General features: G+C 43.9%; 1 protein-coding gene across 3 annotated transcripts in view; it reads right to left on the bottom strand.

The window, feature by feature from the left end:
- Positions 1–24,734, bottom strand: part of plxna1b (plexin A1b) — a 191,658-nt gene that overhangs the window by 7,806 nt on the left and 159,118 nt on the right. For 2 of the 3 annotated variants that reach the window (XM_069158126.1, XM_069158134.1), the window contains exons 16-28: positions 23,420–23,587; positions 20,163–20,256; positions 18,887–19,123; positions 16,971–17,114; positions 15,458–15,692; positions 11,600–11,748; positions 9,525–9,781; positions 6,777–6,843; positions 3,711–3,857; positions 3,151–3,310; positions 2,704–2,807; positions 2,418–2,514; positions 139–329 (exon numbers count right to left, since the gene is read on the bottom strand). In XM_069158126.1, the coding sequence (XP_069014227.1) occupies positions 139–329; positions 2,418–2,514; positions 2,704–2,807; positions 3,151–3,310; positions 3,711–3,857; positions 6,777–6,843; positions 9,525–9,781; positions 11,600–11,748; positions 15,458–15,692; positions 16,971–17,114; positions 18,887–19,123; positions 20,163–20,256; positions 23,420–23,587 (2,050 nt within the window). The remainder of the gene's footprint in view (positions 1–138; positions 330–2,417; positions 2,515–2,703; positions 2,808–3,150; positions 3,311–3,710; positions 3,858–6,776; positions 6,844–9,524; positions 9,782–11,599; positions 11,749–15,457; positions 15,693–16,970; positions 17,115–18,886; positions 19,124–20,162; positions 20,257–23,419; positions 23,588–24,734) is intronic. The other variant, XM_069158145.1, reaches the window with a different exon arrangement.

The following is a 24,734-nucleotide window of genomic DNA, read 5'->3' as shown; positions in this document are numbered from 1 at the left end:
TGTCTAAATGTGTGTGTGTGTGTGTGTGTGTGTGTGTGTGTGTGTGTGTGTGTGTGTGTGTGTGTGTGTGTGTGTGTGTGTGTGTGTGTGTGTGTGTGTGTGTGTGTGTGTGTGTGTGGATATAGAGCTTCTCATTACCTTGGTAGCCAGCAGTCTGGTCAGGTAGATCTCGGAGACCATCTTGCTCCCTCTGTCGCCCTCCCTCTGGTCCGAGTGGTCATGATTCTTCACCAGATGCCACAGTTTGGTGCCGCTCTCGAGGTCGGGGGTGATCATGGGTGTTCGGGAGCGCAAACTGTCAGGACTGCTGGCTGTCCTCAGCATGCTCTCTGCACAGAAACGGAGGGAAAGGAGGAGACAAATAGAAGAATTGAGTGAAAGGGCCAAGAAAAAAAAGTTTTTAATGTAATTTGTCATATCAGTTTCAATCTTTTTACTTTAGGTATTCAGGAATAAGTCAGTTAAACGAGGAGTGAATGTTTTGCAAAGGGCCAAAGTTTCCGGCAGCCTTTAGTGCAGCAGGTAAGAATGTTATTTGGCAAATAGCATCTCATTACTTGTATAAAACATCTCATACTTTATACTTACTTGGTAGTTAATAATGTATTAATACGTTAAAATGCATTCTGTCTAAATCATCATTTGAAGGAAAACCAATTTACAAAAGTCAAGTAAGATATAAATAAAAACACCTGATACAGCCTCAGAGTGCAAAAAGTCTCTGAAGTTAAAAGCATTTTTGAGAGCTGACAGCTTCCTCTAGCTGCACGTCACTCTTTCATTCCAGAATAAATTTATCTGTCACTCTCCCCACCTTCCCCCCACCCTCACCCTTTTAGTTGGATGGTGATCCCCTATTTGTGACACAGAGTATTATGCTGCCAGTTTGAATGCTTGTCACTTCCGTGACAAAGCAGGGAAAGGATTGAGCGGTTCAAAATGTCAGGAAGTACAGAGCGAGTTTGATGGGGGGTGTTAGTGAGTATTTATGTGTTTGCCAGAGGCAGGGCTGAGGAGCAGAGTTACTGTAGACCAGAGAGGGACTCAGAGGTAGAACATGATGAAAACATGGAACCGTGATCCACTTCACTACTAGTATTAAAATGTGGATGCTGGTATCTGGACCTGATAAAGATGGATGGCATTTACTTTAAATATGCATCTCTGGCATACATGTTTGAGAATTTCATCTTTTATTTTCCAGTGAAAAAATGCAGACTTTTTCATTTCATGTCGACACTTCCTTTCAAGTTTTCTAATCCCTTTGTCGCAACTCGATCAGACCTCCCAGCTATGCTGTGTAATGTTGTCCTGTTCTTCAGTGAGGGCAGGTGCCGGTTAGAGAATATGTTTGAGGTTAAGTTATCATTCAGAGTGCAACAAGAACTCATGAGTGAGAACTTAACCTCTCTGCACAGCCTCTCTGCACAACCTCACTGAGCATCTTCCTGCACGTCTACATCAAAGTAGACCTCCGAGAGAGTTGGACGACATCATGGTGTGGTCATGCTTCCAGGCAGGCCGTAAACAGCATGGGGTGTGTTTGAAACTATGACTTAGAAAAGAAAGGCATGGTACAACGAGAAGTAGCTAAAGTGTGCAGATGGAGAAAAAAAAAGTTATTTTCTTAAATCTTTTTGTTACCTGTTTGTGTATTTTTTTTTGTGTGTCTGAATACACATTTTTAATTGTGTATGAGGGAGGCTGTGGCTCAGATGGTAGAGTGGGTTGCACACTAATCGGAAGGTTGGTGGTTCGATTCCCAGCTCCTCCTGTCCACATGCCTAAGTATCCTTGAGCAAGACACTGAACCCTAAGTTGCTCCTGATGGTGTACCATCAGTGTGTGAAAGTGCTCCTGATGGCAGCACCTTGCATGGTGATCTGTCTCATTAGTGTGTGAATGGGAAAACCATGTTAAAGCGCTTTGATACCGAAAGGTGATAAAGCGCTATACAAGTTTAGACCATTTATGATTTACATTTATTCAGCAAAATGTAGTCTTTATTTGGTCTCTACAACTCAGTGTATAAATACATTTTATCGGTTTAAAGAAAGAGTTAACAAATAGTCCACCAGTTCACCGACACTGGTACCAAAAGCAAAACATAAGAAGTGATATCGTTATAGAGACAAAATTAACATACAAAAAATGATAAATTCATCTGAAAACAACACAGACATTTTTCTTTGACTGGTGTTAAGGGTGTTAGAAAAACGATCGCACATTATGAAGTTAGCACACACACATACACTTGTACACAGACGTACACACATACACAAAACACACAGACACACACGTACACGCACACACACACACACACACACACACACGTGCACACACAGACGGACGGACGGACGGAGACACACACACACACACACACACACACACACACACACACACACCTTCTCTCGTACCGTATCTGCTGAGGGATTTGGTGAATGTGGAGGAGTTGGAGATGTTGTAGGCTGAGTTCTGTTTAGGCACCAGGGCAATCACCGAGCCATCTGTCACCTGAAACAGCGATTTCAAGATCCGTTAGCGTGGCACAAAATGTCCAGCAGCGAGATTGTTTTATCCAAGCACGCAAAATGTTTCACTGCTCAAAGTATACTTGAAGAATATGCAGCCAAATCAGTGGGGAGTTATTGGTCTCATCACAAAGGATCATGGGATTTATGCTGCATGAAAGGAGCTGGGTACCTGGTAGTGAGCCAGCGTGTTGAGCCTCTTCCAGTCATTGTCGATCTTGGTGGTGACATCTTCGTCCTGAAGGATGATGCGAGCCATCCTACCCTGCCGCCATTCTGTTGGACACACACATACACACACAATTAGAGCAGAGCTAGGTGAGGTTGTGTTTTTTTTTGACATGAAGATGAATTTCATAGACACAGTGGCCACTTTTTTAGACACACCAATGAATTTACACCAAAAAATTCCTCCTCTGAAGTCAGAATCCAGAAAATTTAATTGAAACTGAGCACATCATTTTAATGACTTTTGGCACTTCGCTGTAATTTTTCACCTCTCCCGACAGAAGTTCCCCCAACTGCTTCAGAGAACCCTTGAAACGACCCCCCATAGCAGTGCACCTGTTCCGTGTGCGTTTACTTGGCGTGCGCATGCGGCACTTTTCCCGGTCCTTACCCAGGTCCATATCCGAGGCCTTCGGTCTCTGGGAGTACGGCGTCCCCTTGTACACAGCGTCCAGCAGCTTCTCCTTCACCTGCGTCACCGTGTCACAGTTGAGGCTCTTCACCGTCACCTCGGGAGCGTTCTCATTCTCTGGGTTCACACAGTGCAGTGTCTGAGCAAAGAGCAAAGGGCAAAGTTAGACCAGGAAATCAGCACAGACTGGAAGCAAGAACCATCGTCGTGTGGACACATGACCCTGTGGGGATTCTCTTTAGCTGCAAATAAAACACCTTATACAGCATCTGACAACCAATACTGAAGTGTGGAACAATGGACACAGATACTAGTTACTATCATAAGTATGTTTTCAGATGTCCTTTTGGTTTCTCATTTATTTGATGTTTAAATCACAAAATGATCCCGGATTTAACAGGCCGGATCTCATTTTGAGACAAAACCAGAATCTCAGGAACAATGCACATATTTGAAATTCATCCAGCTGTATGTGTGCATGTGTTTAACACCCTCCCCTCTGCACCGAATGTGTGATCCAACTGTATGTGTCCACTGACCAACGTCTTGTAGTCAATTTGCTGTCGGATGAGTTTATCCTCGCTGAGGGAGTAGCGGGCTTCTCCTGTGATCGAATCTATCGGCCCCTTTTCCATTTGCTGCTTCATGGCGCAGTACAGCATGAAGAGAGGCTCACCAGCACATTCCTGAAAAACAGGGGGAAGAATTATGAAGGAGGAAGTAGGAGGGGACCGGAAGAAGTGAAAGGCGAGAGGAGGATAGATGAAAAGAGAGAAAGATGGATTGTTCAAATGCAAACTACAAATGCAACTTTGCAAAAACTTTCCCTGCAAAAAGTACCCAAACAAGAAAACGTACACAGCCTCGCTGAGCAACTCCAATTATATTTCTAATCTTCTTTAAGCCAACCACAGGCAGGGCAGTAAAGGACAAGGCCATGGCCTGTGTTGGCTAACAGCATGCTAAAAACAGACACGCACACACGCACACGGACACGCGTGCGCGCACACACACACACAATTTTTTTTCCTCTCACATACTCCAGTCTCTCTCCTGTGTCTCCTCTTTGGGGAAAAAAAAAAACACCCTTTAAAAATCTCTGTTTGTGTGTGCGGGAGCAAGTGGGTGAGCAAGGAGGAGAGAAATTAGAGAAAGTGTGAGTGAGTGGCAATTGATGGAGGAGTTAATAGAAGGTTAACGACTGAGGGGTGAAAAACGCTTGGAGAAGCACTTTGGTGTGCGAGACGTGTCAGCCAGGCAACAAGCACTGGGATGTTGGGCCCCCTATCTCTTTTCCTCTGCTCGCTCTTTTTCAGCCACTCATTCGGCCGGAATGCCAACGAAGCACTGCTTGTAACTTCTTAGTTTCTCTTTAAAGGGTAATGTCGGGTTTTATTCTGAAAGCGTCTTTAGCTGTATCTTAAAAACTGAAAGCAGACGATCAGATGGGTTTAAACGAACTCCCAGGCCAGAAAGAGAAAAACAACAGGTTAACTGTTAGGTTAACTGTCCAGTGTAAACATAAGTCACATTTTACAGCCTATTAGCTTATATTTGACAGCATCTCACCGCCTTCCTCGGTAGGAAATATTTAGATTTACAGGTTAATATTTTACCTCATTTTCTTGAGCATTTAATTTGTATTTGAAAATATAGGATCATTTCATATCATCTCACCTTTATTCAAATAAAACATTGAGAAGGAAATATTGTTTTTTTTTTTCCTTTCTTTTTCTAACACTAGCTCAACAAGCAGCTTTGAGCCTTGAAGCAAAGATGTATTTTACAAGTCCTGCGCTCCGCCCTTTCAGCTGGACATGTTCACGCATCAGCACGAGTCAGTCATCTCGGTGAGCTGTCAGATGAACTCTGTGGGATAATCTAGCACTGCCTACCTCCCATGGTGGAAACACAGCACACCGGCAGACGTCCTCTCTGTCTAGCAGCATACAAACCAGCCCTGTGCGGCGTCTCGGCCCTTCTGTCTCCGTCGGATGGTGCCAGTGTGGAAGAGCAGCACTGATGCTGTATATTTATGAAATGGTCGGGTCTGATGTACACTGTGATTTTGTTTTCAGCGTCCTGTTACAATTATATTTGATCATTTTTTATTAATTCTATTACACTTTAACAATAAAGTTTTCAAACAGCCATCTGACATTTTTATAGAAGCAACAAGCAGCACTTCTGATGCAGAAGTAGACCAACCAATGTGATCCCCCACTCTCCCAAACAAGCTGGTGCAAAGCAGGACAAGTGAACCCTTCGATTAAAGTAATGGTTGAAAGGATTTTTTTTTTCCCTACTCCTGTTTCCTTTGGTACGTAAAAGCTTCATCTCTTCCATCCCTTTGAACAACCACTTGACCTTTACCCATCTCTATTCACACCTTGCTGAACCTTGAAATTGTTCCAGGCTTTTCTTTTATGTGACCCTTAAAAAACTCCGGAGAAAAAGAGGTGCTGAATTGCAGAAGGTGGATAAAAGCTGGGCTGGTAACCTCGCTGCTAGCTACAGCAAGTTTTTGCTTTCGTACTCATTTTCCCCATTCCCCTTATTTCCCTCCTCACACTTTTCTCTTGTACTCTTTGTTCTGCTTTTTTATTTTAAAACTGTCCTCCCATCCTCTCAACTTTCTATAATCATTTCTGTCCTCTTTTTTTATTCCTCCTTCAAACCATTTTGTCTCTACATTCTTCCCCTTTTTTGTGTCCTTTCTTGTCTAAAGTTCCAGGGCACGGCTGTTAAAAAAACTGTCCACAACAGCTTTTCCCCTTTTACTGAACCAAGTCTGGCTGTCCAGTCTCACATTGGAAGCCAAGACACACATGCATGCACACCCAAAAGTGGACACACTCCCATTCACAGATGCTAACTGAGACCCCTGGGGGCTTGGCTGGTTCGCTGTCCACCAGAATGCCCGTCCTGGCGGGGGTTGAGGGCCCCACTGCTAACTGATTAGCTGCAGCAATGTTTGAATGTAGAGAATGTGCGCATGAAAGTGAGAATTTAGCACACTTTAAGCCTTGGTGATTCCCTCTGATATGAAATCAGAGGATAGAATTCAAAAAGAGAAGGAGAACATTGAGACAGACAGACAGAGAAATAAGAGAATGCATTTGTGTCAGATGTCTGGTTTCTTATTTTTGCTAAACTCCAATGCTCTGAACGGGAATTCAAACACAATGGCATCCATTCATGCACACACACTTTGCTGGCTCTGAAAGAATCCAGCCAGGGACACAAAGAGAGGATGCGTTAGTGCGACAGGCTACGGTGATCAGAACAACATGGCTAGCTGTGTGTGAACAGCGCTTCAGACTCTGCAGATTCCTCAATTGGGAGAAAGAAGAATTTAGCACATGAAAGGCAGAGGTAAGGGATAGGTATCCTGCTGCCTCTGCCTTATCTAATGCTGCAGCTGTGGAGGTGTGTGTGCATGTCAGTGAGACATTTTTCAATTCTAAAACACCGGCGTTGTCAGTATTGCTTCAAAAGTTGTGTGTGTGTGTGTGTGTGTGTGTGTGTGTGTGTGTGTGTGTGTGTGTGTGTGTGTGTGTGTGTGTGTGTGTGTGTGTGTGTCTGTGTCTGTGTGACAATTTTACCTTGAGGAACTTGTAAAGCAGGAAGGTGAACCAGTTGGTGAGCATCTTCTCAGCGACCGATTCCGTCCTGGGAGAGAGATGAAAGGAAAAGCGGAGAAAGAAAAGGAGATGGGTGAGAGGGAAATAATAGACAAAGAAAAACGTGCCAGAAGCAGAAAGTGAACCTCTGCACAACACACTGGGAGGTTTGAGGGTCACCCACCCTGCTGGCTACAACCTGTGGGCACGAACCAACACTTCCATCGGGGGGTGGGGGTGGGGGACGACACAGACATCAAAGGGCCCACATGACATTATCTTAATGCAGTTAACCTTCAAACAAGCGAACCCCCCCCATACCCAACCGCACCCAAGATAAATTAACTTGCCAAAACAAACCCCTCAGTTTCTTCCATTGTTTCACCCCCTCCTAATGTTTTTTTTTTTTACCTCCAAGCAAACCCACTCATCTTCATTAAAAATACAGTAATTAGTATAATTCGCTAACTTCTCTCGTTAATCACAAACCTGCCATGTAATGAGGGGAACCTCTGCACGTGTACGTCTCGAGCCAACACGCGAACAACCAGAGAAAGAAATGAAAACGGTGCGATTAAAAGATATCGTAATTAACTGACTTATTGCGTCTAATTTGTTAAACAGCTGAGAGAGACACCGGCACCGGGAGAGAGGGAGACACAGGAGGGCAAAAAGACAAAGATTATTCCTCATCCCCAGATTTACCTCCTCAATTTTCACCCTCCCTTCTTGTCACATTAGTGAGGAACAGGAAGACTCTTCAATGATCCATTCTTTGTTTTATATGAATGAGGTATGCACCAATGTCACTGCGCTGTCTAACTGGGCCACATTCTCACAAATTTGAGTCTTTTAGTCATTAAAAAGGTGAACAAAGGTACATTCTGCTGAGAAATGATGGCATAAGATGATATTTTCTTGTTTCCTTATTTGCATAGTAGTGAGGCAGAAACAGAAAACTAGCCCAGTGTAGTAGTGAACCTGGCCTGTAACACGAACAAGACGTGAACTCCTACGCTTCCACAAACCTCCCTGCTCGAGTGTTGAGTCTAGTTTGATGAATGTGGAGCAGTATTTTCCTTTTTTTCATGGCTGTCAGCCACATAAACCGGATAAAAGATGAGGCAACAGGGACTGCAGGGCGAAGGAGGCGGGTGCACGTGGACGGGACAAGTCTCGACTCGATGGTGGGAAACTCGTAGCAACTCATTCAGGGAGGAACCCCTACTTGAACCCATCATTACACTTTTAAACTTGTGTTACAGGAGGAGGTGGTGATGATGCTGCTGTCCCGGCCACACACACCAAGTCTGAGCTCATAATGTAAAATAAAACCAAATGCACCCGATGCGAGAACATAATTTCACCATAGGGGGTAGAAATCCACATGGGAGAGGACTATTTAGTCTTTTACTGTGTGTACGTCTAAAAATACAAATTTATGAAGTCTATCTATTGAGTAAAAAGACCTAAACAGGGTGAACTGTGTGTAACAATTGCCGAGTTTATTAACGCCAGCTCCCGAGGCTAGTGTAGTTAGCAGGGACGATGTGTTGTGACCGTACACCCCAAGAGGGGATTGGAAAAGGCTTCACACAGGCACACTGGCTGAGAGTCATTTATTTGATTAGATTTTTAATTAAATATCTCTCTGAGGAATAAGAGAAGAGAAAAAAAGAATGTAACTTTTTTATCATTTAATGTCTAATTCCAATTTATTTTGAGACAGGCCATTTCTCTAATTGTGTCTTTCCTTAAATATGTGTATCTTTTCATGCCCGGCTGCCTGCACGAGCTCATTTCCTTTCTCCTTTTCTCCCTCTGCCTATCTGCTCTCTCACCATATTGCACCGTTCTACCTTCCAACAGCCTTCCTGTTCTTTCCTCCTCTTCTCCATCTCCCCCCATATGTTTCTCCCTCCATCAATTTCCCTCCAGCTCAAGTCTCCCTCCGGACGTTTCGCCCTCTCTTTCTGTCAATCACTATTTCCCTCCCTCCACCTTTCTCTCTCTGCCTTTTCCTCTTTCACCTCTCATTTTCTCGTGTCCTCTGTTGCTCATCTTTCTCTTTTCCCTACCACACCCTTCTCCCTCTCTTCTCCACACCTGCTCCTGTAAATCCTCCTCTCTCATCCCTCGTATCCACCCCCCCACCCCCCAAACCCCACACCTTTCTCGCCGTGTGTGTGAGAGAGGAGAGAGCGGCCGTCTGACTGCAGCTCCATTGGGAGTGTATGTGTGCTCAGGGGTGTAATCCTCTCTGACAGGGACAGGGTTGAGAGATAGAGAGGAGGTAACGTCACAGACGCCACTAAAAGCTACAGTCACTGTCCCCTGGCTGCCTCCCTCGTAACTTCAGCTGTGAGATGGGAAAATAAATCGCTTGACATTGTCACAAATTCATCATCTATTTTCTATCCTTTTCTGCTCTGAGTCTAACTTTGAATTCAAACTTTGAGTTTGAATGCGCATTAACACTACAAAAGGGCAAAAAAAAGAATGAACAAAACTTTCTTGTTATTGTTTTTTGCTGTTTGAAGGCTAAATGGTGAAAGCGCCCATTTATTAGTAAGGTGGCTCTTCTCAAGGACGTCCTAACAGAGTCATGAGGATGATAAATAATGGCCGAAATGCACACACAAACACAGAGGTACATAACCTCCAACTTGAACCCCCCACTGGGGGAAACCATCGGTGCATATGTGACATGTTTGAACTCCTCTCCTGTACCTTCTGAGTAAGAGCTTCGGGTGGTTCTTGCTCTCCAGGTTTTTGTCGATGAGGTCGGACAGAAGCTGTTTGAGGACGCCTGTTGCGTACTCCATCTCCCCCTGCAGTGCCGTCATGATGAGGGACGCCACGTTGCCCCGGTCTCGCATGGAGAAGGAGCGCTGGGCCTCCAGTGTGCGGATGAAGGTGAGCAGGAAGTGCTTTTTGGTCAGCAGCTGGCCGAACAATGTCAGCGCCTTCTCCACGTTGGCTGGGACCTGGAGGTGAGGGGGTGGAGGTGATGAGGGGAGAGGAGAGGGAGGAGGAGGGGAGAGGAGAGGGAGGAGGAGGAGGGAGTGTGGGACAAAGGAAGGAAAAGAAGCCGTGGATGGAGAAAGGAGATGATGTAAGTGTAAAGGAAGCAAACAATTGGGTGAGGGAACAAAAACAAAGATGCAGAAAAGGAGGAATGGAGTGCGAGACAGAAAGGGAAGGTAGAGGATTAAAAAAAGGGGGAGTAAAAGAGAGGAGGGGAGATGAAAAGATTAAGAGCAGGATGAAGAGGAGGATGTGGAGAAAAGAATTGGTTGTGAGTTATAGTTGTGAAATGAATTAATGAGTATGTTTGAAAATGGGTTATATTAGAAGAAGGCTACATTGACAAACACATTGACACACACACACACACACACACACACACACACACACACACACATAGAAATATCTGCAATATATTCATTCATTCAGTCATTCCAGCTTCTGTATACATCCATAAAACAAGGTGTTCAAGCTTCACACACTTGCCTCTCTACCTACTGTTGTCCCAGCGCTCACTCTCTCTCCCTACACTCCTTCCTCGTCCTCTCTCTTCACTCTCTCTCCCTACACTCTTTCCTCTTCCTCTCTCTTAACTCTCTGTCCCTACACTCCTTCCTCTCTTTTCACTCTCTCTGCCAACACTCTTTCCTCTTCCTCTCTCTTCACTCTCTCTCCCTACACTCTTTCTTCACTCTCCCTCCCTACACTCTTTCATCCCTCACTCTCTTCCCTTCCTCTTCCTCTCTCAGAGCAGCGGGCAGACCTCCCGCACTGACGGGGGGAAACGTGTGGTTTGAGGTGAGAATGTGAGCTTCATGCTGTAATAAGAAATTGATCTACCTGCGAGCGCACTACTGTGGCTTGTGATTGCCTGGGCCATACAAATGAAAATCCAATGTCGCGCTACAGTATCCCTTTGGAATACAGCTGATAGCGAGAGCAGATAGTGAACGCCTCAAAGGCCCGTCCCTGCAGTCGCAACCCTTACATGTATGTCGGTGGAGCAAATCTGTGCATTTTCCATGTGATGCATGAGCGAGACTCTAATGTATACAGAGAGATGATGGAAGTACATGGGGATGCTGCATTACAGCGTCCACCCAGCTTGGGCTCATGTGAGTAATAGAGTGTTCCCTCTTGAGAAACGAGCAGTGGTGGAGGGGGAGAGTGTTTTATTGAACGTGTGAGCGTTGCTTTTTTTTCAGGAGCCTCAAACAGGCTCAGTCCTGTAGAGGCAATCTATCACTGGTACCAAGTCTTAGTGGAGCTCAGACGCTGCTCACTTTCCAAAAAAGGACTACCCCTTCACTGTATCACATCAAACTAACGAATACACCCATGTTTTATTTTATTACTAGTTTGGGCTCGAGCCCTCTTCTACCTCAACTCCTGGATTCAGATAATTAACCTCTGATATGAAGATTCCTCTCTTCCATCAAATCCATATTTTAAACTTCATATTTACATTTTATTAATTGTTCTTGAGTTGTCCTTCCTCTTGGTTGCACATCTAAACTCTATACTAATCAAACTCTCATAGAGATGGAAAAAAAAACTAAAAAACGTAAAAGCTGTGGAAACTTGGAAAAGAAAAATGCACGGTTTGTAAACTTGGTTCTTTTTTTCTTCCCATAATTCACCAGTCCGGAGTCCTTAATTCAATTATTTTACTCAAACAGGCGACTTCTAATCACACATCTGAAACACACACAACAGCTTTCATTCATTCATCCAGTGTATTTGTGTGTGTGCATGCGTGCGGAGCGCTCTCTACTGACCCGTACCTCCATCTCCTTGAGCACAGGATGGTCTTCAATCCCGGGGAAGAGGACCCTCATGGCGTAGGTGCGGTAGTCCAGGAAGGGGATTCCTGCTCCATCCAGCTCCTGAGTGAGTTCGTGGATGTCGGTCTGCAATTCTGCAAAGGCTGTGAAAAGAAAAAGGAAATGTTTAAAAATGTCTTCAGATAAAAACACGTAGAGGTTTGAATATCACAGGAATGCTTCATATCTAAAGGATTGTTGACTTGATTTTCACACTGGATAATAAGTGGGCTTCTGTGTGGCATTTAGCATTTTGTCAGAACTGACAGCACACAGAACTCATTCAAAGACACTTAATGACTTAAACCTGCCATATTTTCTTTAGTTTCTTACATATCAGAACCAAACCACTGCCTCTTTAAGAGTAAACACATCTCTTCATCTGCAGCAGAAGGATTTCCCTTCTGATTGGTGTGTATAAAGAAAGTATGTTGTAACACTAATGTATGTCATTAACAAGCAAAAGAGCATTTATTAAGGTGGAAAAGGCAGAAAATCTGACTTTAAAGGTGGTTATTATTATCGTAAATCTTTTCAAGCTGTGTTCTTATGTAGTGATTACTAAGACTTCAAACAAGAACTCATAAAAGAGAAGAACAGAACAGTTATGGTCACAGAGTGTGCAAAATACTCAAACTTATAAGTTGTAAACAACTCTAGTGCCAGTCTTTGTCTTGGCTTCGACTATTCCTTCTTCTGTCAATGTGAATAACAAAAAGCAACACAGGTGAGAGCAAGGAGAGGACGGAGGAATCCAGAGGAGCGGCAGTGAAAAGCAACATCGTGCGATGTGCTAAGACTGCAGAGAAAGATGGAGGGAAGAAAGCGAGGGAGGACGGAGGAAAATGTTCTGCTGCTCCGTGGCTGGAGGGGAGTTCAGGATGCAATCTCACTACAGGAGCCTGTGAGTACATACACACACATTACATGCTGCCACCTCACGCATGCTTGTCCTCCTGCAGCCACGCATGCACGCACGCACACACACACACACGTTTCCTGTCTTGCCCCACAGCTGAACACATAACCCTGTGCCCCGATGATTTATGTGAATGCGCGTGTCAATGTTTTTACACATTTTCCCTTCCTGGAGATTGTGTGTTCTGACCCCATTCTGTATACTCCAGTGGCTTCACGAGTCCTATCTAGAGGAGAAAAATGGGATCAAATCCGTTCTCACACACACATCCCATACAATAATGCATACAGCTAATGCTTCTGGTGGACTGCCTCAAATCTAACATATAAATAGAAAACTCCCTTTAGGAGAAAATTTACGGCTATGTGGTTCCATTAGCACAACTGTGTGTGTGTGTGTGTGCCCTAAAGTGTCATCCAAAATACACCGACACATGGATACACAACCCAAACAAATAACGAACCCAAGCCCAGACTAACAGATGGCTTGTGTCACCCTGTCCCTCTCTTCCTATCTCCCCTTTTTCTCTATCTCTCCTCCTTTCAAAGTGACATCTTGGAGGTCACCTCTCTCCCCTCTCCTCTGCTACACCCCTCCATCTTTCTTTCATTTGTCCCAACATCTCTGTCTCATCTGGTTTTACCTTACCTTGCTCCATTTCTTTTCCTTTGTCTTTAAAGTCTTGCTTGTCTACAACTTTTCTGTTTGCCTCTTGGCTTCCTTGAAACTTTCCTCCAACCATCCGTCCCTTATTTATCTGCCATATTCTAATTACTTCCTCTCTTTTCACTTCATCTTGTTGTCTTATTTGTCTTCCAATCTCTCTCTGCAAACAAATATTCATCCAGAATTATCTTCCTCCATCTCAGTCTAGCATCATGTCCAACTATCTCCTCTCTCTCCATTTTATATTTATTCTCCAATACTTCTCCTCTCATAATCTTCAAATCCATCTCTTCTTCTACGGGTACACTCCTGCAAGTTGTTTGCCATATTTATCTCCTTCACTCTGCCCCCCTTTCCAAATCCATCCTCAAGTCGTCTCCCAGACAGCAGTGACAGCAGGGCACAGACAGGGTCAAGGGACGTGGACTCACTGCCACACGCCCCAGCCAATCACAGTTTGACCCGCGGTGGGAGTTTATGTGTGAGTGATTGCAGGTAGTTCTAGAAGAGCAGGACATGACAGGGGAAAGTGTGAAGGGGTAATCACAGAATCATCCTTTGACTGACTCATGGAGACACATATGCTGATCAGTTTATCAGAGGATATCTCAGCTAATCTGCATTACAATCTTAGTGTGCAGACCACCATAGTTTTATGACTTGGCTGAAACAACCATTTCAAATAAGTATTTTAGAAGGATCCATCCTGTCAGTCACATTTTAGTTGACAGAAACAAGCAGTAGTGGTTGCTGGAGGCAGTTAAAAGACAACTTTGGATTCTTTTAACATTGTCTGACTCGCAATGGATGCAGCAGATGTGGTTTTCTTTATACGATGCATGTCTCTTCCTTGTCCAACCCAGTCTCTCACATTAGCCTCAACTTATTCGTCCACAGTTTGGTCAGACATTGTGTGTGTTGTGCTCATATTGAGTAATGTAGCCTCGAGCTGCTACAGCACTGAACTACGCTTTCTTTGAAATTAGACTTCAGGCTCTGTCTGTTGCTACAAAAGGCTGTGCGCAACTTTTCTTTACATATATGGTAATATTTTCCAGCTCCTATAAATAGATTTGACAAATTGTTGGAGTACCTTATTAACTTCACAAATATTAGATTGCATGAGTTGTTTTTTCTGTCTTACAATAATCTATAAGGCTGACGTGTCAATCGTACCCGTGTTTGTCACCCTTTCTGTGGCCATTTATCAGATTGCAAGTTGTGCAGTAAGACAACGCAGTCAAAGCTCTGATTGGTTGATTGTTTTTCCATCTGTAGGCAAACAGCTGTCAATAACAACAATAATAACAGGACCACTAGACCGAAGTGATTTGTAGAACAAACTGGAAATGTGGACAGCGAGTCGGACGGCTGGAGCAAGGCTAAAAGGTAAAAAAAACCATTACATTATATATGCCACAACTTTATTAAAATACGCCCCTACATTGCTGGAACCCTCATTAATTCTGATCCAAAATCTATATTTTCCTTCATAAAGCAACAAGTGAAGTGATCTCTAATACAAATGCATTGTGATGATGGTGGTCATCAGTATTCTCCTTCTATTTCTCACCATCTGCTTCTCTCTCTCTTCCTGCCAGACAAACTAGTAACAGCATCCGTAGTCTCTCACTGGATCCACGCTGTCTCCTGCCAAATTAATATATGCTAATGTTCTGGTGTGTAAGTTTCTCTTCATCTCCCTCCCTGCTTCAGCTGCTGCCAAACCACTCCCTCCTTACAATCCCTCACTTTCCCACCTCTCACCCATCTCTATCTAACCTCCATCTCGCCCTCTCTCTCTCAGTGTGGATGGTAGTGAGGCCAGCCAGGCAGCTCTCTCATGGGGTGGAGAGCCAACATCTGGTGGCTGGCTCAGATCAAAGTACTCCTCTGGAAACACACCAACACCCACGCACACATGCACACACACCGCTGCCACCTAACAGCAGGGGGATAGCTGGCAGCGAGAGGGAGGGGGAGAAAGACAGTGGGAGAGAGAGGCGAGCGAGACGTGGAGAGGACTACTGAATGAGAGTTGTGCAGCTTTTGAGGTAAGCTCCAGCGAGGGAGAGATTTACAGAAAGTTATTTGGGGGAAAAAATGAAGAGAAGGAAGTAGGGAGAGAGATGAAGAGAAAGTAGGAGAACAGCAGTGTTATGAACGCAGCTTTTGGAGGTTTGATCAACAAGTCACACACCTTACGGACAGACTTTTTCCAGACTTACCTTCCTTGCACTCCAAGGCCACCCTGGACTCCAGGTTGTCCATCTGCAGTTGCAGCCGTTTGAGGGTGCGGTCAGCGTCCCGCGACTTCCTCTTATAAGCGATCAACACCACGATGATGACCAGCAGGAGCAGGCCGCCTCCTCCTCCGATACCGATGATGGCGGGCAGGGTGAGCAGGCTGTCTGAGTAGATCTGCAGCGTCCCCGGTGAGTATTCAAAGCCTCCAACGCGCACCTTGTGGACAAAGAAACGGGGAAAAAGAGGATGAAGAAAAAAAAAGAAAAAAAAGAAACGTATACACAGAACAAAAAGGGTTGTTTGCAGCCGTATGTGAAAGAGTTCCAAGCAGAAACTGTAAATCATATCCCTTTACATCAAGAAGAAAACAATTTAGCTGCTGTTACCCAAATATTAGCTATGTACTTGACACAAGTGTAAGACTCATGCACACATCTCATGACGATAACCTATGTTGGGACTACACCTGGCCACCGAGAAAACGAATCTGCTATAATAGTAAAAGTATTATGCAAGGTTTCAAGGCTAAATCCCACATTGCATTTATGTTGGCAAACCAGGCTGAGCTGAGTTGAGCCAAGCGCAGGCCAAAACTCCCCAAAACTCTTTATTGGAGTTGGGGGAGGCAACATATTTGCCCCTGGGACCCCCCCCCCCCCCAAAAAAAAAATAAAATAAATAAACACACACCCTACTTCCAACCATATCACATCCAAACAGCTCTTGCTTGCAGAACATGTGAATAAAAAAACATTGTGATAGATTTCCCCCACCCCTCTGCTTTTCCCCCTCTTTTATTTCATCTTTAACTGGCTTACATCTATGAAATACCAAATGGATGAGGGTAAAAATAGACACAGACCTCTCACGCCCACTTGCCATTTTTTGGTTTCCATTGAATATCAATACTGTTCAAATCCCGAGTAGGATGCTCAGCCAAACCAGACTGATCAAAAGCCTCTAAGACATAAATACAGTCACGAGCACTGCCAGTGGTATAAGAGACGGGATGTGTGTGTTCATGTGCTCGCAGCTATATGAATGGGGTGAAAGAAATCTGGAGTAATTGAAGAGATTTAGGTCTGATGGATGGGGAAGAAAAGAAAGAGATAAATGAATGAAAAGCCAGGAAGTGGATTGACATTAAAGAAGGGGGATTAATAGTACAGCGGAAACAGCACCGAGAACAGGAGCTATAGAAGAAAATAGGCTGAAAGAAATGTGAAAGCCAGACGCTCCTGCAGCGATATGAAAAAAAAAAATCAAGAGGGATGATGAAATAACAGGTTTTTAACACATTCAAATGTAATTTAGAGAGAGATTATGCCATTTTCAGGTTTTGCATGACTGCATTCAAACCCTGAAACCTGCATGTCACAAGGCTCCTCTTAATGTGTGACAAATGAGGTTAAGGTATGGGAGACAGACACATGACACAATGAGGAAAAACATTGAGCTCATAGTAATGCAGACAAGAATTAAAGTTGTACTCACAGTGACTTTGTGTTCTCCGGTCAGGTTGGGCCACTCACACAGCAGCTGGCTCTCAGACAGCGTGAGCACGCAGGGCGTCTCCCCGATCAGCACCGTGTAGTTCAGTTTAGCATTTCCTGGGGCTGCAGGAATTAGGTTACGGCCCTGGAAGCAGACACACACGTACCTCAATCACTTACGTACAGTCAGGTCTGAGTTGGTTGACACAAATAGAATAAATCATAGAGTACAAATCCAAAGGGATTCACTTTTAACCGTGGTTTGTGCCATGGGGAAAAAATACTTGTCTGTGATTGGCTGGAAGGTGTCCGTCAACAGTTCATCCACTGCTCTAAATCAGTGTGCAAGGTACTTTAAGATGCAGGTAAGCATAGCAACAGCACCTCTGCTTGATGCTCCCAGACAATACCTCTCACAGAAATGAACCAAATCACGAGTTAAAGTGTCTACAACCAAAAATATGGATTATGATTTCAGTAGGAGCCATCTTGTTTTCTTTTAATAAAAAATACTAACACTTATAGTGTTATTTCATTGGTCCAGCTAAGGGCTGGCACAGGTAAAAAAAATGCAGTCCAAGGACTCAAAAAATGTGTTGGTTGCATAAGTGTGTTCAGCTCAGTAAATAAATTCTACAGAACTCTGCTCTCTTGCCTTCTGTGCCACCTTCACCGACTCCTCCTCCGCCTTTCTCACGATGCTTTGCAGAGTGGAAGGAAATAATTACTGTAAAATTTTGATGGATGTTTAATTTCTTTGCAATTATTTAATAGGATGCTGTTTCTGCGCTGCTTATTCCCACAATTCTTTACCAGGAGCACTGTGGTGCAATCAGAGTTTTCATTATGGAATTATATTTGAAGTTACAGGGGAGGGAGTCGGGAGTCTTCATTTCGAAAACTCCACCCTGATTGGCCGAGAGAAAAAAGGCTTTAGTTTCCATGAAATTGCGGGATCATTTCCTCTTGTGCTCCTGAAATGCTTTGAAGTTCAAGGGGAGAGGTGAGATGACAAAAGACAGCGTGGGTGGGTGGGGCAAATGCGCTGTGGATTCAAATGCGTGCTGCCTCTATGGCTTAGAGTAAACACGGCTGTGAAGTCTCTCTTCAGAAGGTATCAGATAAAAATCGGAGCAGGTGGCATAGCAACGCATGGGCCCACTTTATAAACATTACTTTGCACCTGATTTTAAAGGGGGCGTTTTAAAAACAACTTTGTTCTCTTTTTCTTAAAGGTCTCCAATCCCTATTTGAGACAGCAGGTGGAGAAACAACATCTTTCAAGGTTGAGGCACATCTGAAAAAAAGCCGTGTTGGCGGAAAGTGTCTATACAGAAATGTTTGGAACAAACGCCTGTCAGTCTCTTATCACTTGTTTTGGATGCTGACTGGGACATTTTCTAAAATGACTATTTGTAAGATTCAGCTTTTAACATTGTTGACAATACTCAACATTGCTGGCATACTGCTATCTGCTATTAATGCTCTTCTTGTGTGTCAACTAGGTGCTGACACTCAACCTTCCTTTGTCGAGGAGTTCGGGTGTGTGGAGACATTTGTCCTTCACCTTTAAGGAAAAAAAAAGCTTTGATGCTAAACCGACACTAGCTCAGTCCATAAACACATTTTCCCCCACCCATCCTGTGAACTACTTGAGAGAGAAGAGGACAGACGGCAAAAACAAAATGAGAAAGGTGATGCAATAAGGGAGAAAGAAGGATAAAACAAGACAGCAAAGAGGACCAAGAAGAAAAGAGTAAGACTGGATGTAGAGAAGAAATAGGATTGGAAGTGGGAACAAAAAAAAAGGAAACATCAAGAGAAGAATAAAAAGAGAAAGAACGTGATGGATGTAAAGCAAAACCAAGTAGAGACAAGGCCAAAACAGATCAGTGCTAGGAGCGTGAGGCAATTTACCTTGAGTATGAGTGGTGAGCTGGGCTTCAGCTCCAGCAAGCCTGTGGGGCTCAGAGGTTCAAACACAGGGTCCGGGTGGTAGCTGAAAGTCTCGTTTACCACCAGCACGGAGCGCACGTCGTCCATGACAAAGCCAATCTCGTCAGGACTGCTGCCCACCTCAGAGAAGCCTTTGTCAGATCCGGCCACAGAGGGCGCCAGACATACCATCACGGTGTTGTTGAGAACTGTGCAGTTCTGGAGGAGGAGATGGAGAGAAAGAAAAAGAAAAGAGGAGAAATACAACAGTTAAGTTTGAAGAGGAGATTTAATTTCCTATTCAACAACCCCTCTACCTTGTTTAAACTGTTTGCAGTGTTGGAAAGAAATTAAGAAAGGCACATTTTGAATTTCTGACGTAAAAAAAAAATCCCCTTAACTCAAGAATAATCAACAACATGTACGTATAGGGGCTGAAACAGGGTTATATGATGTGAGTGATTAAATGTTACCGTAATGACATAATGAGGAAGAGGCTGGCTTCATAACATCAGTGTTGTAATCAGTGTTGATATCATGTGGAAATCCCCTGTGGGGTTCGACACTTAAATCAGTCACCGTACAACAAATTAGACTGTAATGGCACACAGAGAGAACTGGAGAGGTCAGCCAGTAGCTGTTAACGATAACACAGGTACCTCTGCATAGTTTCACAGCATGTTACAGCCATGCATTATGTACCATATGTCACATACTGGGTGTGTAAAATCAGAGACACATAGAACAAACCTATGTGTATGGATCAATAGGAAGAATAATCGAGGAAAATAAAAAAAATTGACAGCAAAGTGATGGGACAAAGAAAAAAAAGAAGGGATATTTTTTACTTTCAGCTAAGAGTGGGAGCAGAGAAAGGTTAGCTAAGCCCCGTGGTGCTAGGTGAAGAGAGGGGGATTTGCCAGAGCTGCTTTATTGCTGGTTGACATTTCAAAGGTTAAACTGCTAAAAGGAAATTCAACATCAAAAACAAACAGAAAATGGGCCCTTGGCTGGTTGACCGGCAGGTCAGGTGTGTGCGTTTGTTTCCCTCGAGTGTGTGTATCATCTGAAAATTCTTTTTTTTTTTTTTTTCCCATGGAAAGGGAGAGAAAGCCAGGCGGGAGACGGAGATTCAGAGAGACAGAGGCACCTGGGTGTCTATATTGGTCTCAGTCCGTCTCACTTGCCAAGTCAAGTCACTGCTTTTCTTGTTTTGTCAATAGAAAGTGTGTGCGGGTGTCTGAGTCCAACCACTCACATTCTCGGACTTGGCAGCTCCATACTTGGCTCTCATTTTGGGCTCCTTGATGGTGGCCAGATTGGTTCCAGTAATGGTCAACATGGTTCCTCCACTAAGAAAAAGAGATAACAAAACATGTTAGAAAGAAAATTAAGACAAACAAAATTGTACAATGTGACTGGGAAAACAAAACCAGTTCTATGTGCATTTGTGTATCACATATTCATGTATCTCCTGCTGCCTTTTCTCTCGTGCGATTCAAGTGCATCATACACTATTCAGCAGGCCTATCAGTGCCGATAAATGTTAATAAATCTGTTCTCTGTGGGAGCCAAGAGGGCCCTCCAGTTGACAATTCACCATTAATGTTCACTCCTGTTGTACCCTTTCACCTGCTTATTCATAGAAGCCTATTTTTAGGTAATGACAGAAATGCTAAAGCTCTTGCATGAATGTTAAAAGCTTGTTTAAACCAGTATGCGGGCAGGAGGGAATAACAGGCGAATGTAGCGTTACTGAAGCTCATAGCCTCCTCTCACCACATCCTGAAAGCAAAGGGGAGATAATGCGGAAAAAGTTTAGCAGGAGATAGGCGCAGAAACCGAGCCGGTGTCGTCGATTCGACGGGTTCTGTAGCCTTTCCACCTGTGAACTACTCTGGTCTGTGTGACGCCGACCAGCAGAGACATGGGCAATGTGGGTGAGAGGCCTATTCCCCCACACTGTCTCCTCGACAGCCTCTGCTGGCCTGCCAGGCTGAACTTTTATCTGATGTGAGGTGTTCTGACAGCAGCTAAATAAGTCAGCATAAAACTTAAAACTGGAGTGCAGTAAGGCGATGCTTAAAACGCAGCGTAAGTGTGAGTCATCACTGGCAAAAAAAACCCAAACATATTATACAAATGATACACTGGCTGATATTCTGTAAGGTTTTAAACAAGGCAAAAAACAAGATATTCTGTGTCACCGTTTAAAGCCAAGGACTCGTAATCTACCCAACTAGACATTACATCCCTTCCACGATGAAATCAGATACACACACAGAGGCCACCTCTGGGTTTTGCTGAGGCCAAATGGAGCTGGTGGAGGGGTGTGTGTGTGTGTGTGTGGGTGGGGGGGACTGAGTGAAGTTTCGTGGCTAGAAGTGAAATTGGCCCTGGGAGGGACTATGGGTCCGATGAGCGAGCAGGAGGAGGAAGCCGCCTGAGGCAAGACGAGGCTCGGGGCTCGGCTTTTTCAGAGGCTTAAAGGAGGCTAACAGATGTTGAATACAGTCTGGTGTAAAAACTGAACAGACAAAAGGTATTTAGACAAATTTACATACAGTTACACATTTGTTGATGGAAGAAGAGAATCCAGAGCTGTTGGAAATGTAGGGTAAACACAGTTGCTCAAAAGCTGCAAAATATGAGAGGATAAGAATCTTTTCCACACACACAGTGTAGACTACCTGATACTGTGTACACTGTAATATGCTGTGTAAACAAGGTGTAGTGTGGTGCTATCGCTGCACTGCATGAGTCTGTGTTGTTCGTCGGAGAACCTCCTTCTGACGGGAGAACAAGTCTCAGTCGTGTCAAATTTGTGTCTTGGACAAGAGGGTGCTCGGCGCTGTTTGAAATAGCCCCGGCAACCGGGTCACCGAAGGGGACGTGGTGACAAAATAGCCTGGTAAATAAAAAGCACGAGTGGCCTGGGGAAGCATGCGTTGCCTCCTCCTCTGGGAGCAACTGAGAGAAACACCAAACGCAAGCAGAGTGCGGAGGTTATTTCCCCCGAAGGCTGGAGCCAACGCTTTCATTCTCTTTTCCCCTCAACCTTTCATTCATTCCCCTCCAAATGAGACTTCTCATCCACTCACACCTCTTTCGCATGATGAGAGATTTTGGCTCCCTGCAGAGTTTTAAACGCATTTTCACCTCGACCCCCTGTGCTGATGCAGTGGAGGATTGTTACACTGTCTGAGTAGGCAATGTGTCTGATGGAAAAAAAACTCAACCTAGGCTGTCTCAAGAGGTGAAACCTCGACATAAATATCCAATATACACTGCAGACAAATCACAGTTACTTTAATAACGAAACAGAATCTTATAAAGTGAAACATCTGCATGAAGTGTAGAACTTAACACCGACAAATCTGAACCAAAGGAGAACTGTCTTTCAATAAAATGCAACTTGAAGTTTTGAAATCGTGTGTAAATGACGATCTGCTGTTTTTTTTTCCAGTATTGACTTTTTAATATTATGTATTTCAATATCAACTTTTATTGGAGATTTTTAAGTAAATGCAACAGAAAAACGTACAGAAAAAAATGTACGACAAGTTCCTGGAACGATAGAGTAGTTTGAAGTAAAAACACAACAAGTGAACAGTGTGTTTGTGTGTGTGCCGCCTTCATTTCGGAGCTGAGGAGTAGGAGAGTTTCTAGGTCATGCTAGTGAACCATTAGCATTTGTAAGCACTGAGCTTTTATTTATTTATTTTCCTACACAAACTTGTGTTTGCACATTAAATCTTCCTGTGGCTATGCAGTTTCATTGCAATAAGTCAAATAATATTTACAGATACATGTCTGCTGCAGCTCATCAGCTGGCAGTGCACTGCTTCAGGAGCCTCCTTTACTGCTGTTCCTGCGCTCAAAGATTTACTTTGGAAACATAAAGATAAACAGAATAAATAATACGCCTTTGAACAGCAAGACGAGTGTAACAATGGAGAGGAAAACATGTTTTTTTTCTTCGAGACACAGACAGGGAGAATGCTGGCAGAATAATACATTTATCACCCTTTACGCAGAGTTCATATTTCAGTTTAGTTGGCTTTGCTCCTTGAAAAAAGGCATTAACTGACGATACAAACACCACCAAGGATTAATAATGTATTGACGCATTTGTTTCTGTTCTGCAGATGTACAGTACATGAAGCAGAATTGTAGATCAAACACTGTATTGATATAAATAAGACATAATGAAATAATCATATAACATGCTGATGTATTATACAGTGAGTTAGCCATATGATGGAGTTAGCTACTGAATATGATGCAGCAAAGCCTGAAAAACAAAGTAATGCCTGACAATATAGCCCAGTTTTCTAACAATTCGTCTAAATTATTCAGTGTTCATCACTTTTAGGGTTGAAATGGATAATTTATGCAATATTTTTGAGATAGCTATATGCTTCTAAACAACAGAAAAACAGCCACGCTCAAACATGAGGTTAATCTTTGCTGCACCTGGACTAGCTGAGGGAAAGGCTCAGATTGTTTCCGTACCTGGCGATACTCCAGTCGGGCTCGATCTTCAGGATGGTGGGATCATCTGAGTAGTTGAACTTGACCTCTGGGTTCCTCAGCTCGGCCGAGTTGATGTCCACCATGACGGGGGTGGGGCCTGGGGCCTGGCCGGCTGGGGTCACGCACACTATCTCCTTACTGCTCCGTCTGGGAGAGCAGCAGAAGACAAGACAAGAGAAAAACTTGTTACATGCTAAAGTCTGTGATAGCTGATTTATGGCATTGAATAATGGTCGAAAACGTGTATTTTTAATTTATGTCACAGTAAAGTTGACCTTTGACCTTTTGGATATAAGCTGTTATCACTTCATAATTTTATCCAATTAAAATTTTTTGTTTTGTATACTGTCATAATTAGCATATTACTTTGGAATGTTATTAAGGACGTTTTGGCAACGAACGTACTTTGTGAGGTCACAGTGAACTTTGCTCATCAAATTCTAATCAGTTCATCTTTGAGTTCAAGTGAACATTTATACCAAATTTTAAAAAGAATTTGCTCAAGGCGTTTCTGAGACGTCGTGAGAACAAGAATGGGGCGAGCGAACGGACGGACGGACAGATGACCTGAGAACATAAAGCCTCCGGCCACAGCTGTCGTAGAGGCATACATATCCAACTTCATATCCCGAATAACTCATAAATGATTTATCAGATGCGACAAAAAAAGAAGGCACACATAATGGTGACAGTCGCCCGTCCACAAGGCCAACATCTTTCAGTCTGTCCGGCCGTCGTTTCATCAGCCCAAATCACAGACTTCTGTACTTCAAAGCCCCCACTCTCTTTTTCTCTCTCTGTCTGTCTCTCCTTCCCTCCTGCGCTTTCTCTGGCTAACAGATCTGAAGTGGCAGATCAGGCTGGTCCTCTCTCTGTGTGATGTAACTCCCTCCCTAGCAGACAGGCAGCCAGCTGTGACCTGCTGGGAAACTTTGTGCCGCTGCCAGAAACTTTGTGCTCCACTCCAGTGGCTCATTCCACCATCTCCTCCCCCTGTCAGGGGGAGACACTGCTGGCCTAACAGCGGTGGGGACGGCTATCTGTGAGACAGCATGTGTGTGTGTGTGTGTGTGTGTGTGTGTGTGTGTGTGTGTGTGTGTGTGTGTGTGTGTGTGTGTGAGAGCATACCTACATATGAGTGAATCACTGTGTTGAGCAGGTGCGTTTGCACTGTGTAGGGGTCTGTGAATTTGCATATAAATGCAGTTCACAGGCAGGAGATTGACATTTTGTAAGTGTGTATTTTGTGTCACTCATCATCTGCTGGCGTCCTACAGCGCACCGCAAGTGTGTG

The sequence above is a fragment of the Embiotoca jacksoni genome, unplaced genomic scaffold (genome assembly GCF_022577435.1).
Source record: "Embiotoca jacksoni isolate LCO1_2020_lvr unplaced genomic scaffold, fEmbJac1.0.p SCAF_1, whole genome shotgun sequence".
NCBI lineage: Eukaryota > Metazoa > Chordata > Actinopteri > Embiotocidae > Embiotoca > Embiotoca jacksoni.
The sequence above is the reverse complement of the archived record's forward strand: the minus strand, read 5'-3'. Positions and strand labels throughout refer to the sequence as shown.